The 19,409-nt window shown below is 46.7% G+C and overlaps 1 protein-coding gene across 3 annotated transcripts in view; it reads right to left on the bottom strand.

Moving 5' to 3' along the window:
* Positions 1 to 19,409, bottom strand: part of LOC130367831 (lysozyme C-1-like) — a 31,640-nt gene that overhangs the window by 2,245 nt on the left and 9,986 nt on the right. For all 3 annotated transcript variants that reach the window (XM_056570666.1, XM_056570662.1, XM_056570667.1), the window contains 2 exons: positions 2,867 to 2,952; positions 1,269 to 1,442 (listed from right to left, as the gene is read on the bottom strand). In XM_056570666.1, coding sequence (XP_056426641.1) covers positions 1,269 to 1,407 — 139 coding nt within the window. In that variant the 5' untranslated portion in view covers positions 1,408 to 1,442; positions 2,867 to 2,952. The remainder of the gene's footprint in view (positions 1 to 1,268; positions 1,443 to 2,866; positions 2,953 to 19,409) is intronic.

The following is a 19,409-nucleotide window of genomic DNA, read 5'->3' as shown; positions in this document are numbered from 1 at the left end:
TTGGCTTACTTAAAGGGGTACTGCAGAAAAAAGTAACTTATCCACTATCCACAGGATAAGAAATAAGTGTCAGATCACTGGGGTCCGACCGCTGAAACCCCTTGTGATCTCCTGAACAGGCCCCGACTCTCTGAGAGAAGCGTCTGCTCGGGTCGACACGTGCTACATTCATTCTCTAAGGGAGCTCTAAAGAGACCCAAGTTTACTTTAGCAGCTCTGGCTCTCCGATAGAAATGAATGGAGTGTGTGCCGACCCTAGCAGGCACTCCTCTCAGAGAGCCGGGGCCCTTTCAACAGATTGTGGTGGGCCCCAGTGGTTGAAACTCCCCCCCCCCCCCATCTGACACCTATAATTTATCCTGTGCATAGGAGATAAGTTATTTTCCACTGCAGTACCCCTGTAATTCTTACCTTCTAAGATCTATAACATTTTTATTTCTCACTGAGTCGTATGGGAGCTTATTTTTGGGGAGATAAGTTGAGCTTTTTACTGGTACTCTTCATACTCTACAAGCTAAGTCTCCCAGTGATTTTAGTGATTACTCCAGCGCTTAGACATCTTATCCCCTATCCAAAGGATAGAGGATATGATGCCTGAGCGCGGGGGTCCCACCGCTGGGGACCCCCGTGATCTTGCACGCTGCACCCCATTAAAGTCAGTCCCCGGAGCGATCTGATTACTGTCGATCACGGGGATGGAGCGTTGTGACATAACGGCTCCGCCCCTCGATGCAAACCTATGGGAGGGGGCATGATAGGGGATAAGATGTCTAAGCGCCGGAGTACGGGGAAACGCGTCGGGTAGGTGAGGCATGTATTACGGGGGATTGTCCCTACTACTATTGCACTTTGTGAAATAATTGATATCTACTGTTTTTTATGGGGATTTGTGTACGTTATTCTGTAATAGGGAATTTTTGTAATAAAAGGTTTAAATTTAGCTATTGTTATTCCTGATTTGGTAGTTCTAAGCGCCGGAGTACCTCTTTAACTATTTTGTGGATTCCCCATTATTCACTCAGCTTTCCCTGGATGTGATATGCGTTCCCTAAAACCTGGTGTCCACATACGATAGGTACCTTGGGGAAATATTGCGATCCCTAAAGACCAATCTTGTCACTGTCTCTCACACTACATAGGACCCCTCTGATTATAACCTTCACATGTCTATTACTGGAATGCTGAACATCCATATTACTTGACATCCATAGTGTTTGGTATAAAAGACAACATAAAATAGTATTTGGTTTTGCTTTCGATGTACTTACAGTTTGCAGCGCTGATGCCATGATATCCAGACAATCCGGTTTGCTGAAAGATTCTGTACAACTCACATTGGGAATAGACTTTTGCTTCTGTGCTGAGATACAAGCACAGCAAGAAACCAAGGCAAAGGAAGGCCTTCATACTGTTCAGCAGGTAAGTGAGGATCCAAGGGAATTCTGTTTATCATAGAAGAAATAAAAAAAAAAACATTTGTCCTATTAGCTGCCGCAGTAACAGGCGCCACTGCTTCTATATACAGAAGAAGTTTTACTTTTAAAGTGCATTTTCCTAGGGTTATCATGGATGCATGAGACAAAGCATGGGAATTCATATCCCTGTGAATAAGCGATGGGTGCCATAAGCACAAACCTGGTCACAGTGTGTCTGTTAGATGCCGGCAAAGAGGTTCCCCAGCACTCCAAAGTATTTCAAACAGTGGTTTATTATCCCATACAGAAAATAAACCGGAAAAAAATGGTGTGAGACCGGTGAAATGTTGTATCACTTTCTGTATGGGATAATGAACCACTGTTTGAAATACTTTGGAGTGCTGGGGAACCTCTTTGCCTATATATACAGTGGTCCCTCAACATACGATGGTAATCCGTTCCAAACGGACCATCGTTTGTTGAAACCATCGCATGTTGAGGGATCCGTGCAATGTAAAGTATAGGACAGTGGTCTACAAACTGCGGACCTCCAGATATTGCAAAACTACAACACACAGCATGCCTGGACAGCCGTTGGCTGTCCGGGCATGCTGGGTATTGTAGTTTTGCAACATCTGGAGGTCCGCAGGTTGAAGACCACTGGTAGAGGAAGTAGTACTGACCTGTCCCCGCCGCTCCGGACCGTCACCGCTCGTCACCGCTGTCTGGAATGTCGCCGTCCATCACTGTCGCCGCGTGCCCCGGGTGTCCCCGACGCTCCGGTAAGGCCTCTGCTTCCCCGGCATCCGTGCGCTCCGTCGCCGCCATCACGTTGTTATGCACGCCACTCCTATTGGATGATGGGACGGCGTGCGCAGCGACGTGATGATGACGATGGAGGGCGCCAACAATGCAGGGGATCCCGAAGAGGACGTGCCGGAGCCCTGAGGACAGGTAAGTGATCGTCAGCGGAGCACACGGGGCACTGTAAACGGCTATCCGGTGGCAGCTGAAGCAGTCAGCGCTGCCGGATAGCCGTTTATGCGATGGCCCCGACATACAAAAGGATCGTATATTGATGCCGCCTTCAACATGCGATGGCCTCTGAAAGGCCATCGCATGTTGAAATTATCGTATGTCGGGGCCATCGTAGGTCGAGGGGTCACTGTATATATATATATATATATATATATATATATATATATATATATATATAGATATATAAATATTTGCCTATATATATATATATATATATATATATATATATGTCTAAAGGGTCAGTATAAAGTTGTATAGTACTGATTGTAATACAGCCTAAAAGCAGTGATTGCATTGTAATGTAAAAAGATTTTTTTTTTTAAACATACATTTAAAGCTTGTAATTTAATAGAAAATAAGTATGAAGTATAGCTTCTCGATATGTAAAAATGTCAAGAGTCAGTAATACTTACTGTTCAAGGAAGACCTTCTCGGGGATACATGCAACAAAGTGAGTTCTGCTTATATATCCATCTAGAAGGGGACGTTATCTTACAGACTGTGTACAAAGATAATATTAAGTCACTAGACCATGCCAAGTTTTATGTACTACTAGTAATAGTGTTATAAGACAGATAATAACTATGCCAAATTAATCTCAATATGTTCTTTAATGCATTGTTACGCTGGATCTGATAAGCCGTCTCCATCATGGTTAATGTTTGCCATATTCTTCTATACAATGGCTGATCCAGGACATAACGCTGATAGAATAATCATATCTCATTTCACTTGGTATCCATATTTACAAAGTAGAAACTCAAAATAAAATTGTGTACAAATCACAAGGACCAAAAGCCTTTTGTGATAGTTAAAAGAATATAGTAATAGTCTGGGACACCAGAACGCAAAGTGATCAAAGTCATGGAAAAATGAAATACAAATATGCTGGTATTTGCTTTCGGGAAACTGGCACAATTCAGCTACCTAAAGTTTTCAAAGGGTAAGAAAGATATGAGGGCATAACTTCAGAGGCATATTTTTTAAAGATATGGTGGCTCCTGTTCTTTCTGCCTGTGCCTTGTAAAGGAGAAAGACTGTGTGCGCAACACTCAATACCTGATCAATACTCAAAGCAGGGGTGCACAAAGTGTGGCCTGGGGGCGGCATGCAGCTACCATTGTTTTTCTTTGCAGCCCCCAAGCAACAGGACTGGGTGTCCCCAATATCTCAGATGCAGAGAAAGGATTTGGCATCATTAGACCATATAACAGATATCAGTGGAGATCTTGGAAGATGCATATGTGCTTTGTGACTGGATATATTATAGGCCACAAGGCTGCCACTATTTTGGGGGTACAGTGTAACTGGCACCATCATGAGGGCATTGTTTTGGTAACAACTTAAGGGGAATCTGCTAGACGAACATGGTGCATAGAGCAGACCACAGTGCTGGATACCTGTTAAAGGAGTACTCCGGTGAAAAACTTTTTTTTTTTTTTTTTTTATCAACTGGTGCCAGAAAGTTAAACAGATTTGTAAATTACTTCTATTAAAAAATCTTAATCCTTCCTGTACTTATTAGCTGCTGAATACTACAGCGGAAATTATTTTCTTTTTGAAACACAGATCTGTCTGCGCATCATGAGCACAGTGCTCTCTGCTGACATCTCTGTCCATTTTAGGAACTGTCCAGAACAGCATATGTTTGCTATGGGGATTTGGTTTTACTCTGGACAGTTCCTAAAATGGACAGAGATGTCAGCAGAGAGCACTTTGCTCATGATGTCAGCAGACAGCTCTGTGTTTCAAACGGAAAATCATTTCCACTGTAGTATTCAGCAGCTAATAAGTACAGGAAGGATTAAGATTTTTTAATAGAAGTAATTTACAAATCTGTTTAACTTTCTGGTACCAGTTGATTCAAAAAAAGTTTTTCTCCAGAGTACCCCTTTAAACTAATAAAACGAACAGTACCTTGGCATGACCTGGTGGGTCCAAAGTGTCATAAATTCATCGATTTCAAGTGTCAAAGAGGCAGTGGCAGTGCCAAACTCCTTAAGTATCACAGCTTGGCACAACTCCTCAATCCCCCTCCTTCCTTGTCTGTCCTGATTGACATACAGGGCTCGGCTTACAATCAGGACAGATAGGGAAGGGAAGGGGAGGGAGGTGACGTGCCAAGCTGTGGCACTTCAGGAGTTTGGCACTGCCTCTTTGACACTTGAAATACACAGAAAAAAAGTGCTTCAATAAAGTTTGGATTTACCACCGGGTTAGGCAAAGGTACTGTTTGTGTCACGATGCCGGCTGGCAGGTAGTGGATCCTCTGTGCCAGAGAGGGATTGGCGTGGACCGTGCTAGTGGACCGGTTCTAAGCCACTACTGGTTTTCACCAGAGCCCGCCGCAAAGCGGGATGGTCTTGCTGCGGCGGTAGTGACCAGGTCGTATCCACTAGCAACGGCTCACCTCTCTGGCTGCTGAAGATGGGCGCGGTACAAGGGAGTAGGCAGAAGCAAGGTCGGACGTAGCAGAAGGTCGGGGCAGGCAGCAAGGATCGTAGTCAGGGGCAACGGCAGAGGGTCTGGAACACAGGCTAGGAACACACAAGGAACGCTTTCACTGGCACAATGGCAACAAGATCCGGCAAGGGAGTGAAGGGGAAGTGAGGTGATATAGGGAAGTGCACAGGTGATAACACTAATTGGAACCACTGCGCCAATCAGCGGCGCAGTGGCCCTTTAAATCGCAAAGACCCGGCGCGCGCGCGCCCTAGGGAGCGGGGCCGCGCGCGCCGGGACAGGACCGAGGGAGAGCGAGTCAGGTACGGGAGCCGGGGTGCGCATCGCGAGCGGGCGCTACCCGCATCGCGAATCGCACCCCGGCTGGCAGCGGAATCGCAGCGCCCCGGGTCAGAGGATCTGACCGGAGCGCTGCAGCGGGGAGAATGAAGCGAGCGCTCCGGGGAGGAGCGGGGACCCGGAGCGCTCGGCGTAACAGTACCCCCCCCCTTGGGTCTCCCCCTCTTCTTAGAGCCTGAGAACCTGAGGAGCAGACTTTTGTCTAGGATGTTGTCCTCAGGTTCCCAGGATCTCTCTTCAGGACCACAACCCTCCCAGTCTACTAAAAAAAAAGTTTTCCCTCTGACCTTTTTGGAAGCCAAGATCTCCTTGACAGAGAAGATGTCCGAGGAGCCGGAAACAGGAGTGGGAGGAACAGATTTGGGAGAAAAACGGTTGAGGATAAGTGGTTTGAGAAGAGAGACGTGAAAGGCATTAGGGATACGAAGAGAAGGAGGAAGAAGAAGTTTATAAGAGACAGGATTAATTTGACACAAAATTTTGAAAGGACCAAGATAGCGTGGTCCCAACTTGTAGCTAGGGACACGGAAGCGGACATATTTAGCGGAGAGCCATACCTTGTCTCCAGGGGAAAAAACGGGAGGAGCTCTTCTTTTCTTATCCGCGAACCTCTTCATGCGTGATGAAGCCTGTAAGAGAGAATTTTGGGTCTCTCTCCATATGATGGAAAGGTCACGAGAAATTTCATCCACAGCGGGCAGACCAGAGGGCAAGGGAGTAGGGAGGGGGGGAAGAGGGTGACGGCCGTACACCACGAAAAATGGGGATTTGGAGGAAGATTCAGAGACCCTGAAGTTATACGAGAATTCGGCCCATGGAAGGAGATCTGCCCAGTCATCCTGGCGGGAGGAAACAAAATGTCGCAAATAATCATCCAAGATCTGGTTAATTCTTTCTACTTGTCCATTGGACTGGGGATGATATGCAGAAGAAAAATTTAATTTAATCTTGAGTTGTTTACAGAGAGCCCTCCAGAATTTAGACACGAATTGGACGCCTCTATCCGAGACAATTTGCGTAGGCAATCCGTGAAGACGAAAAATGTGTACAAAAAATTGTTTAGCCAACTGAGGCGCTGAAGGAAGACCAGGAAGAGGGATGAAATGTGCCATTTTGGAGAATCGATCAACGACCACCCAAATAACAGTGTTGCCACGGGAAGGGGGTAAATCAGTAATAAAATCCATACCAATCAGAGACCAAGGCTGTTCGGGGACAGGCAGAGGATGAAGAAAACCAGCGGGCTTCTGGCGAGGAGTCTTATCCCGGGCACAGATAGTGCAGGCTCGCACAAAGTCCACAACATCCGTCTCCAGAGTCGGCCACCAATAGAAGCGGGAGATGAGTTGCACAGATTTCTTGATGCCCGCATGACCTGCGAGATGAGAGGAGTGACCCCATTTGAGGATTCCGAGGCGTTGGCGTGGAGAAACAAAGGTCTTTCCTGGAGGAGTCTGCCTGATGGAGGCAGGAGAAGTGGAGATCAGGCAGTCAGGTGGAATGATGTGTTGCGGAGAGAGTTCAACTTCTGAGGCATCCGAGGAACGAGAGAGAGCATCGGCCCTAATGTTCTTATCGGCAGGACGAAAGTGAATCTCAAAATTAAATCGGGCAAAGAACAGAGACCACCGGGCCTGGCGAGGATTCAGCCGCTGGGCAGACTGGAGGTAGGAGAGGTTCTTGTGGTCGGTGTAGATAATAACAGGAAAACTTGATCCCTCCAGCAGATGCCTCCATTCCTCAAGTGCTAATTTAATGGCTAGAAGCTCTCGATCCCCGATGGAGTAGTTCCTCTCCGCTGGGGAGAAGGTCCTAGAGAAAAAACCACAAGTGACAGCATGCCCGGAAGAATTTTTTTGTAGAAGAACAGCTCCAGCTCCCACTGAGGAGGCATCAACCTCCAATAGGAAGGGTTTGGAAGGGTCAGGTCTGGAGAGCACGGGAGCCGAAGAAAAGGCAGACTTGAGTTGTTTAAAGGCGTCTTCTGCTTGAGGAGGCCAGGACTTGGGATCAGCATTTTTTTTGGTTAAAGCCACGATAGGAGCCACAACGGTAGAAAAATGTGGAATAAATTGCCTGTAATAATTGGCGAACCCCAAAAAGCGTTGGATAGCACGGAGTCCGGAGGGGCGTGGCCAATCTAAGACGGCAGAGAGTTTGTCTGGATCCATCTGTAGTCCCTGGCCGGAGACCAAATATCCTAGAAAAGGAAGAGATTGGCATTCAAACAAACATTTCTCAATTTTGGCATAGAGTTGATTGTCACGAAGTCTCTGAAGAACCATACGGACATGCTGGCGGTGTTCTTCTAGATTGGCAGAAAAAATTAGGATATCGTCCAGATATACAACAACACAGGAGTATAACAGATCACGAAAAATTTCATTAACAAAGTCTTGGAAGACGGCAGGGGCGTTGCACAGGCCAAAGGGCATGACCAGATACTCAAAGTGTCCATCTCTGGTGTTAAATGCCGTTTTCCACTCATCCCCCTCTCTGATGCGGATGAGGTTATAGGCGCCTCTTAAGTCCAATTTAGTAAAGATGTGGGCACCTTGGAGGCGATCAAAGAGTTCAGAGATGAGGGGTAAGGGGTAGCGGTTCTTAACCGTGATTTTATTAAGACCGCGGTAGTCAATGCAAGGACGTAGGGAGCCATCTTTTTTGGACACAAAGAAAAATCCGGCTCCGGCAGGAGAGGAGGATTTACGGATAAAGCCCTTTTTTAGATTCTCCTGGACGTATTCAGACATGGCAAGAGTCTCTGGGGCAGAGAGAGGATAAATTCTGCCCCGGGGTGGAGTAGTGCCCGGGAGGAGGTCGATAGGACAATCATAAGGCCTGTGAGGAGGTAGAGTCTCAGCTTGTTTTTTGCAGAAAACATCCGCGAAGTCCATATAGGCCTTAGGGAGACCGGTTACTGGAGGAACCACAGAGTTACGGCAAGGGTTACTGGGAACCGGTTTTAGACAGTTCTTGGAACAAGAGGACCCCCAACTCTTGATCTCCCCAGTGGACCAATCCAGGGTTGGGGAATGAAGTTGAAGCCAGGGAAGTCCAAGGAGAATTTCCGAGGTGCAATTGGGGAGGACCAAAAGTTCAATCCTCTCGTGATGAGATCCGATGCTCATAAGAAGGGGCTCCGTGCGGAAACGTATAGTACAGTCCAATCTTTCATTATTTACACAATTGATGTAGAGGGGTCTGGCGAGACTGGTCACCGGGATGTTGAACCTGTTGACGAGAGAGGCCAAAATAAAATTTCCTGCAGATCCAGAGTCCAAGAAGGCCACAGTAGAGAAGGAGAAGGCAGAGGCAGACATCCGCACAGGCACAGTAAGACGTGGAGAAGCAGAGTAGACATCAAGGACTGTCTCACCTTTGTGCGGAGTCAGCGTACGTCTTTCCAGGCGGGGAGGACGGATAGGACAATCCCTCAGGAAGTGTTCGGTACTAGCACAGTACAGGCAGAGGTTCTCCATACGGCGTCGTGTCCTCTCTTGAGGTGTCAGGCGAGACCGGTCGACCTGCATAGCCTCCACGGCGGGAGGCACAGGAACAGATTGCAGGGGACCAGAGGAGAGAGGAGCCGAGGAGAAGAAACGCCTCGTGCGAACAGAGTCCATATCTTGGCGGAGTTCCTGACGCCTTTCGGAAAAACGCATGTCAATGCGAGTGGCTAGGTGAATAAGTTCATGTAGATTAGCAGGAATTTCTCGTGCGGCCAGAACATCTTTAATGTTGCTGGATAGGCCTTTTTTGAAGGTCGCGCAGAGGGCCTCATTATTCCAGGATAATTCTGAAGCAAGAGTACGGAATTGTACGGCATACTCGCCAACGGAAGAATTACCCTGGACCAGGTTCAACAGGGCAGTCTCAGCAGAAGAGGCTCGGGCAGGTTCCTCAAAGACACTTCGGATTTCCGAGAAGAAGGAGTGTACAGAGGCAGTGACGGGGTCATTGCGGTCCCAGAGCGGTGTGGCCCAAGACAGGGCTTTTCCAGACAGAAGGCTGACTACGAAAGCCACCTTAGACCTTTCAGTGGGAAACAGGTCCGACATCATCTCCAGATGCAGGGAACATTGGGAAAGAAAGCCACGGCAAAACTTAGAGTCCCCATCAAATTTATCCGGCAGGGAAAGGCGTAGACCAGGAGCGGCCACTCGCTGCGGAGGAGGTGCAGGAGCTGGCGGAGGAGATGATTGCTGAAGCTGTGGTAGTAGCTGCTGTAGCATCACGGTCAGTTGAGACAGCTGTTGACCTTGTTGCGCTATCTGTTGTGACTGCTGGGCGACCACCGTGGTGAGGTCAGCGACAACTGGCAGAGGAACTTCAGCGGGATCCATGGCCGGATCTACTGTCACGATGCCGGCTGGCAGGTAGTGGATCCTCTGTGCCAGAGAGGGATTGGCGTGGACCGTGCTAGTGGACCGGTTCTAAGCCACTACTGGTTTTCACCAGAGCCCGCCGCAAAGCGGGATGGTCTTGCTGCGGCGGTAGTGACCAGGTCGTATCCACTAGCAACGGCTCACCTCTCTGGCTGCTGAAGATGGGCGCGGTACAAGGGAGTAGGCAGAAGCAAGGTCGGACGTAGCAGAAGGTCGGGGCAGGCAGCAAGGATCGTAGTCAGGGGCAACGGCAGAGGGTCTGGAACACAGGCTAGGAACACACAAGGAACGCTTTCACTGGCACAATGGCAACAAGATCCGGCAAGGGAGTGAAGGGGAAGTGAGGTGATATAGGGAAGTGCACAGGTGATAACACTAATTGGAACCACTGCGCCAATCAGCGGCGCAGTGGCCCTTTAAATCGCAAAGACCCGGCGCGCGCGCGCCCTAGGGAGCGGGGCCGCGCGCGCCGGGACAGGACCGAGGGAGAGCGAGTCAGGTACGGGAGCCGGGGTGCGCATCGCGAGCGGGCGCTACCCGCATCGCGAATCGCACCCCGGCTGGCAGCGGAATCGCAGCGCCCCGGGTCAGAGGATCTGACCGGAGCGCTGCAGCGGGGAGAATGAAGCGAGCGCTCCGGGGAGGAGCGGGGACCCGGAGCGCTCGGCGTAACAGTTTGCTTTATTAGCCTACAGGTATCCAGCACTGTGGTCTGCTCTATGTGTCATGTTCAACTGACAAGGAGCAACCCAGGCAGAAATGTTTCTGTCTTAAAGGTATTGCCCCATGTCCGGCTCCTCTGGCCTGTTTGTCATGGCCAGGGGTGGTCAGAAAAGCCAAAAGCAGCCAAAGTGGGGAAGTTACTTAATTGGCATTGGCATAATTCCCATTGACTTTAATGGATGTTAAGCAAATGGCCCCGCGAGCCACAATGTTTAGATAACTCCCTGGGCTACACCGGTTGTGCAAATCCCATTAAGCCAAGAAAAGTTTTAAATATGTACTGACCCCACCCCACATCCCCATTCCGTGCTGCACCCGATGCTCTAAATGAATGCTAGGAGCAGCAGGGAGATCACGGGGGTCCCCAGGGGATGAGATGTCTAGGGGTGAAGTACCCCTTTAATTGTTCTTCTTATAGATGGGCGTACCAAAGATGAGCTACCAACAATGTGGTTATGCATAAGTATCTCAGATGGGAATACAATTAAGCTGCTACTGTGTGGTACAATGTAATAATTTGGCTCTTGGGTTAGGGGCTGATAATTGGATTGCTAAAAAAAAATGCTGTACAGCAAAAGATAAAGAACTGCAAACATATGAAAGAAAATACCCTACAGTAGAGCATTTTGAAAAAAGAATGTGGGAAATGTGCAAGTGTAAAATTCACATTTTTCTTGCATACAATGTGCAATTGCAAATTGCGTAACTTCTGTGCTTCAGCCGCCTTCAACTTTTCCAATCACCTCCGGTTGCTACAGACAGGTCAAAGGAGAAATAACAAACTAGGACCACCCCTCTAAGTTTTATTAAATATTATCATCAATACGCTCCCACTAGCTACTGGGACAACTGTCCCTTTTGTTCGCTTTGGCAAATTAGTTGCATAATGACTTTCATCATAATGGACTAGAGAAGTGGTACTGTGCAGTGTCCACATATGTAGAATAAGAGCAAATACTAAGGTTGGCATCATACACAGACCCATATGAGGGTTTGTTTTTTGCATCATCAATTTTACCATAAAATGTACGGCACAACCAAAAAAACATTATTTATGTGGGGAAATTGAAAAGAAAACCGCAATTTATGTAATTTTAAAAGGTTTTGTTTTCACGCTGTACACGTTACGTAAAAATTACATGTTTTCTTTATTCTGTCGGTCAATACGATTCAAATGATACCCATGTTATCTGCTTTTTTTATAATTGTACCACTATTTAATTATTTAAACATCAAGTACCGCAGCACCAGGACGTAAATTTACGTCCTTGGTTGTTAAGGGGTTAAAATTGTCCTATTTTGACCACCTATAACTTCTCCATTTTTCCGTACACGGGGCAATATGAGGGCTAATTTTTTTGCACCATGATCTTTAGTTTTTATTGGTACCACTTTTGCTTATACCGTATATACTCGAGTATAAGCCGACCCGAATATAAGTCGAGGCCCCTAATTTCACCCCAAAATCCCAGGAAAAGTTATTGACTTATTGACTCGAGTATAAGCCTAGGGTGGGAAATACATCATCCCCCCTGTCATCATCCAGACCCCCGTCATTAACACCCTCATCATCATCACCCTGTCATCATCCCCCCTTCATCATCACTGTCTGTCATCATCCCACACCCCCCCTTCATCATCTCCTTGTCATCATCCCACACCCCCCTTCATCATCCCCTTGTCATCATCCCCACCCCCCCTTCATCATCCCCTTGTCATCATCCTCTTGTCATCATCCCACACCCCCCCTTCATCATTCCACACACCCCCTTCATCATCCCCTTGTCATAATCCCACACACCCCCCTTTCATCATCCCCCTGTCATCATTCCACACACCCCCCCCCTTCATCATCCCCTTGTCATCATCCCACCCCCCCCCCTTCATCATCCCCTTGTCATCATCACCACATGTCATCCTAATCACCCCCCCCCCTTCATCACCGCTTGTCAACGTTTGATACAGTGGTCTTCAACCTGCGGACCTCCAGATGTTTCAATACTACAACACCCAGCAAGCCCGGGCAGCCATCGGCTGCCCGGGCTTGCTGGGAGTTGTAGTTTTGAAACCTCTGGAGGTCCGCAGGTTGAAGACCACTGCGGCCTTCGACATCATCCAGCCCCCTCTCACCCCCCCTTTAGTTCTGTACTCACCTCCGCTCGGCGGGACGTTAGGGTGCACTGCTCCGATGCTGCAGAACTGTCCGGTGGGTAGGTCGTCCGGTGGGATAGTGGTTCCGGGCTGCCATCTTCACCGGGGGGCCTCTTCTCCGCGCTTCGAGCCCGGAATAGAGGCGTTGCCTTGACGATGACGCAGAGGGACGTTGGTAATGAACGTCCCTCTGCGTCGTCGTCAAGGCAACATGACTATTCCGGGGCCGGGCCCGAAGCGCGGAGAAGAGGCCCCCGGTGAAGATGGCAGCCCGGAACGACTATCCCACCGGACGACCTCCCCACCGGACAGTCCTGCAGCACCGGACCAGCGCACCCTAACCTCCCGCCGAGCTGAGGTGAGTACAGAACTAAAGGGGGTGAGAGGGGGGGAGGCTGGATGATGTCGAAGGCAGCAATGGTCTTCAACCTCCAGAGGTTTCAAAACTACAACTCCCAGCAAGCCCGGACAGCCGATGGCTGCCCGGGCATGCTGGGAGTTGTAGTTTTGAAACCTCTGGAGGTCCACAGGTTGAAGACCACTGAGGGCGGAGGGTTCACTCGAGTATAAGCCGAGGGGGGTGTTTTCAGCATGAAAAATCGTGCTGAAAAACTCGGCTTATACTCGAGTATATACGGTATTGTACTTTAGAATCACTTTTTACAATTATTTTAAAATAAAATGCGACAAAAAAGCAGCAATTTAGGCCTTTTTTTAACGTTTATGCATATGGTATAATTAACATTATATTTTGATAATTTGGAAATTTAAGCACGCGGCAATACCAAACATGTTTATTAATTATTTTATATTTTACCCTTTTGGGGGGGCGGTAGAATGAAAAAAAGGGACGATTTACATTACATTTTTATTTGGGGGAGGGGATTATTTTTTTTAAAATTATTTACAGCATGGAGGCAGGTGAGGGGACCTTTGGCCGCCATGCTGAATGATTGGATGCCCGCGTCCGCAGGTATATAGTGGGTGAGATCCCCTTTTAACCCATTAAGGACCAGGCTCATTTTGGCCTTAAGGACAAGACCAATTTTATTTTTGCATTTTCATTTTTCCTTCTCGCCTTCTAAAAATCATAACTCTCTTATATTTCCATCCACAGAACCATATGAGGGCTTGTTTTTTGCGTCACCAATTGTACTTTATATCACTTATTTTACCATAAAATGTACAGCGCAACCAAACAAATATTATTTATGTGGGATAATTGAAGGGGAAGATGCAATTTAGCAAATTTTGGAAGGTTTTGTTTTCACGCTGTACACTTTCTAGTAAAAATGACATGTTTTCTTTATTCTGTGGGTCAATATGATTAAAATGATACCCATGTTATATGCTTTTCTATAATTGTACCGCTTAAAAAAAATCTCAAACCATTTTAACAAAATTTGTACGGTATGTTTGAAATTGCCCTATTTTGACCACCTATAACTTTCTCATTTTCCGTATACGGGGCAATATGAGGGCTAATTTTTTGCGCCATGATCTGTAATTTTTATCAGTACCACTTTTGCTCTTTTGCTTAGGTTTTACTTTTTATAAATTTTTCTAATTTTTTTTTAAAATAAAATGTGACAAAAAAGCAGCAATTTTGGACTTTTTATTTTCTTTTTTTTATGTTTACACTGTTCACTGTACGGAATAATTAACAAAATATTTTAATAGTTCAGACTTTTACACACGCAGCGATACCAAACATGTGTATTAATTTTTTTTTACGCTTTTTTGGGGGTAAAATGGGAAAAACTGACATTTTACTTTTTTATTGGGAGGGGATTTTTCAAATTTTTTTACTTTTTTATTTAACATTTTTTTACCTTTTTTTTTTTACACTTTTTATGTCCTCATAGGGGACTATTCATAGCAATCATTTGATTGCTAATACTGTTCAGTGCTATGTATAGGACATAGCACTGATCAGTATTATCGGTGATCTTCTGCTCTGGTCTGCTCGATCTCAGACCAGAGCAGAAGACCCCGGGAGACGGCCGGAGCCAGGTGAGGGGACCTCCGGCCGCCATGCTGGATAATCAGATCGCGCGGTAGCGCTGCGGGCGATTCGATCATCCATTCAAAGTACCGTACTGCCGCAGATGCTGTGATCTGTATTGATCGCGGATGTCCGCTATTACCGGCGGGGCCCTGGCTGCTGATAGCAGCCGGGACCTGCCGCGCATGACGCGAGCACTGCTCCAGTGCTCGCGATCATGGCGGCACATAAATGTACTTCATGGTGAGTTAAGTACCATGTCACCATGACATACATTTGCATGTCATTAAGGGGTTAAACACTCTTTACCTGGTTTTGATCTGTTCAGGCAGTCCTGAGATATCTTTCCAGTGCAATGGAGGCGGCTCCTGCGCTTTCAGCAAGCTGTTTCCAATCCTCTAGATACCACTCTCTTCCCCCTCCCCCTTGCCCGAGCACGGCTGATGTGAGAATTAAAGGGGTTATCCACCATAAGGTGAATTTAGTACTTACCTGCCAGACAGTAATAGATATGCTTAGGAAGGATCTGTGCTTGTCTTGGGGCTAAATAGCTGTGTTGTGAGTCCACCATAATGCTGCTGCCTTCTTTTTGTGAAATGCCCATTTCCTGTCGGAGTTCCCTCCCTCCAACTACAAGTCCCTGGATCCTTTGTTTGTAGGTGTGAGGTCACTTTTCTCCCTCCAAAACATCAGCCTCCCCACCCATTGCAGCACACCAGAGCTGTCTTACATGCTGTGCTGTGCTGTGCTGTGAACTACAATTCCCAGAAACTATGTGGAGAATGATCTTCCTTCCACCCAGCAGTTGCTCCACCCATTGAAGTAGACAGACTTCATTTCAACTCCTGACTAGTGATGTGATGTAACGGGCCACACTGCAACCTGGGAAAAGCTGAGATAACATTCATTTTGTATACTTCTAAAAATGAACATCAGGGTAAAGATCACATTAGAATTGCAAGACCATTCATCGAACACAGGTACAGACACTATATTATAAGCTACACTAACTTTACAGCCCCTATAGCGGTCAGGTAAAAAAAAATCTCTTTAAGATCTCATGCATATTTATGACAAGGGAGAAAAGAGACAGATACTTATCTAAAGGACGCAGATACCATGGCAGTTTTAGTGCACAGATATTGGCATAACTGCAAAGGGTGTCATTACAAAGTACAATTGGTCCTCATATGGCTCTGAGACGAGAAAAAAAAAACTAAAATACAAAAATTGTCCCAAAGACTGAGCACTGACCAGATGGCATAATGTATTATTAACCCCTTAAGGACGCAGGACGTAAATGTACGTCCTGGTGAGGTGGTACTTAACGCACCAGGAGGTACATTTACGTCCTGTGCATAACCGCGGGCATCGGAGCGATGCCCGTGTCATGCGCGGCTGATCCCGGCTGCTGATCGCAGCCAGGGACCCGCCGGCAATGGCCGACGCCTGCGATCTCGCGGGCGTCCGCCATTAACCCCTCAGGTGCCGGAATCAATACAGATCCCGGCATCTGCAGCAGTGCGCGATTTGAATGAATGATCGGATCGCCCGCAGCGCTGCTGCGGGGATCCGATCATTCAGAACGCCGCACGGAGGTCCCCTCACCTTCCTCCGTGCGGCTCCCGGCGTCTCCTGCTCTGGTCTGTGATCGAGCAGACCAGAGCAGAAGATCACCGAAAACACTGATCTGTTCTATGTCCTATACATAGAACAGATCAGAATTAGCAATCATGGTATTGCTATGAATAGTCCCCTATGGGGACTATTCAAGTGTAAAAAAAAATTTAAAAAAATGTAAAAGTAAAAAAAAAGTGAAAAATCCCCTCCCCCAATAAAAAAGTAAAACGTCCGTTTTTTCCTATTTTACCCCCAAAAAGCGTAATTTTTTTTTATAGACATATTTGGTATTGCCGCGTGCGTAAATGTCTGAACTATTAAAATAAAATGTTAATGATCCCGTACGATGAACGGCGTGAACGAAAAAAAAAAGTCAAAAATTCCTATTTTTTTAATACATTTTATTAAAAAAAAATTATAAAAAATGTATTAAAAGTTTTTTATATGCAAATGTGGTATCAAAAAAAAGTACAGATCATGGCGCAAAAAATGAGCCCCCATACTGCTGCTTATACGGAAAAATAAAAAAGTTAGAGGTCATCAAAATAAAGGGATTATAAACGTACTAATTTGGTTAAAAAGTTTGTGATTTTTTTTAAGCGCAACAATAATATAAAAGTACGTAATAATGGGTATCATTTTAATCGTATTGACCCTCAGAATAAAGAACACACGTCATTTTTACCATAAATTGTACGACGTGAAAACGAAACCTTCCAAAATTAGCAAAATTGCGTTTTTCGTTTTAATTTCCCCACAAAAATAGTGTTTTTTGGTTGCGCCATACATTTTGATATAATGAGTGATGTCATTACAAAGGACAACTGGTCGCGTAAAAAACAAGCCCTCATACTAGTTTGTTGATGAAAATATAAAAGAGTTATGATTTTTAGAAGGCGAGGAGGAAAAAATGAAAACGTAAAAATTAAATTGTCTGAGTCCTTAAGGCCAAAATGGGCTGAGTCCTTAAGGGGTTAAAGGGGTACTCCGCCCCTAGATGTCTGATAGCAAGGGTCCTGCCACAGGGGACCCCCGTGATCTCGGCTGCAGCACTCCACCGTCATCACCATTCACCATTTGCTCTTTGCGTAATGACGGGCGATACAGGGCCCAGAACATCGTCACGTCTCCGCCCACTTGTGACATCATGGTCGCCCCCTTAATGCAAGTTTATGGGAGGTGGCGTGACCACATTGTCTGTAAGTACACTGCGTGTGGCGACTCACAGGTCCCTGTGTGTCTGCTCTTAGTGGCAGATTGATGTTACAAGCAGACAAAGCAGGCACAGCAGAAGGCACACTATAGGGTCGTTCATCCGCGGATCCGTTACTTGTGACCCTACCCTAAAAGGATCCCTGCCCTGTGCAAAAACTTTTGACATGTTGCAGAGACATGTGATTGGTTAGGGTTTGGATGTTCAGGCTTGCACACTCGCTAATGAGCCCTCATACCGCCCTATATATCGAAAAAGTTATAGGTGGTCAAAATAGGGCGATTTTAGATTACTGATTTTGTACAAAAAGTTTAAGATTTTTTTTAAGCGGTACAAAAATATAAAAGTATCTAGGCATGGGTATCATTTTAATCGCATTGACCCCCAGAATAAAGAACACATGTCATTTTTACCCTAAAGTGTACAGTGTGAAAACAAAACCCTCCATAATGTGCAAAATTGTGGTTTTTATTTAAATTTCCTCCCTAAAAGATTTTTTAGGGGGGTTGCCGTGCATTTTATGATAAAATTTGAGGTTTCATTACAAAGTACAATTGGTCAAGCAAGAAACAAGCCCTTATATGGGTCTGTAGATGGAAATATAAAAGAGTTTTGGATTTTAGAAGGTGAGGAGGAAAAAACGAAAACGCTAAAATAAAATTGGCCTGGTCCTTAAGGTTAAAATGGGCTTGGTCCTTATGGGGTTAATGTACCAAACACACAGTTTGAAAAATACTGTTAATTTTTTATTTTTTTATTTGTGAAACTCTTGATAACACCGTAGTAATGAATGGGAGAAATTGTTTGATACTAATGTTTGGTATGTGATTGCAAATCTACAAGGCAAAATGTGAGGCAGATCAATATTGACTTCCAAAAAAGGTTTTATTTGCTTTTCTGTCAAAACCCTTAAAGGAGTAGTCCAGTGGTGACCCAGTGGTGAACAACTTATCCCCTATCCTAAGGATAGGGGATAAGTTTGAGATCGCAGGGGGTCCAACCACTGGGGCCCCCTGCAATCTCCTGTACGGAGCCCGACAGCCCGCGGGAAGGGGGCGTGTCGACCTCCGCACAAAGCGGCGGCCGACACGCCCCCTCAATACAACTCTATGGCAGAGCCGAAGCGCTGCCTTCGGCAATCTCCGGCTCTGCCATAGAGATGTATTGAGGGGGCGTGTTGGCCGCCGCTTCGTGCGGAGGTCGACACCCGCTATCTGGGCCTGGCCCCCGTACAGAGAGATCGCAGGGGGCCCCAGCGGTTGGACCCCCCACGATCTCAAACTTATCCCCTATCCTTAGAATAGGGGATAAGTTTTTCACCAATGGACTACCCCTTTAATTCAAAATAGATTTGAATATTTTTTTCAGCAGACAACTCTTATCGGCATATTGCTTGAGCTTTTAGAATCAGCTTCAGTATCAGCTTTTAGAAGCATAACTTGAATCTGGTGCCCCAAGGCAAAATCTATAACAAGAACCCTCACCTATCATGTCCCATTAATACTCCTACTACAGTGGTCTCTCAACATACAATGGTAATCTGTTCCAAACGGACCATCACCATCGTTTGTTGAAACCATTGTATGTTGAGGGATCCGTGCAATGTAAAGTATAGGACAGTGGTCTACAACCTGCGGACCTCCAGATGTTGCAAAACTACAACACCCAGCATGCCCAGACAGCCGTTGGCTGTCCGGGCATGCTGGGTGTTGTAGTTTTGCAACATCTGGAGGTCCGCAGGTTGTAGACCACTGTTAGAGGAAGTTGTACTCACCTGTCCCCGCCGCTCCGGACCGTCACCGCTCGTCACCGCTGCCCTGGCATCCTCGCTCTCTGTCGTCGCCATCACGTCGCTACGCACGCCGCTACGCACGCCGCTACTATTGGATGACGGGACGGCGTGCGCAGCGACGTGATGACGACGATGGAGAGTGCCGACGATGCAAAGTATCCCGAAAAGGATGCGCCGGAGCCCCGAGGACAGGTAAGTTATCGTCAGCGGACCACACGGGGCACCGTAAACGGCTAACCGGTGGCAGCTGAAGCAGTCTGCG

The sequence above is a fragment of the Hyla sarda genome, chromosome 4 (assembly GCF_029499605.1).
Source record: "Hyla sarda isolate aHylSar1 chromosome 4, aHylSar1.hap1, whole genome shotgun sequence".
In the NCBI taxonomy this organism is placed as follows: domain Eukaryota; kingdom Metazoa; phylum Chordata; class Amphibia; order Anura; family Hylidae; genus Hyla; species Hyla sarda.
This window is presented reverse-complemented; position numbering and strand designations above follow the sequence as displayed.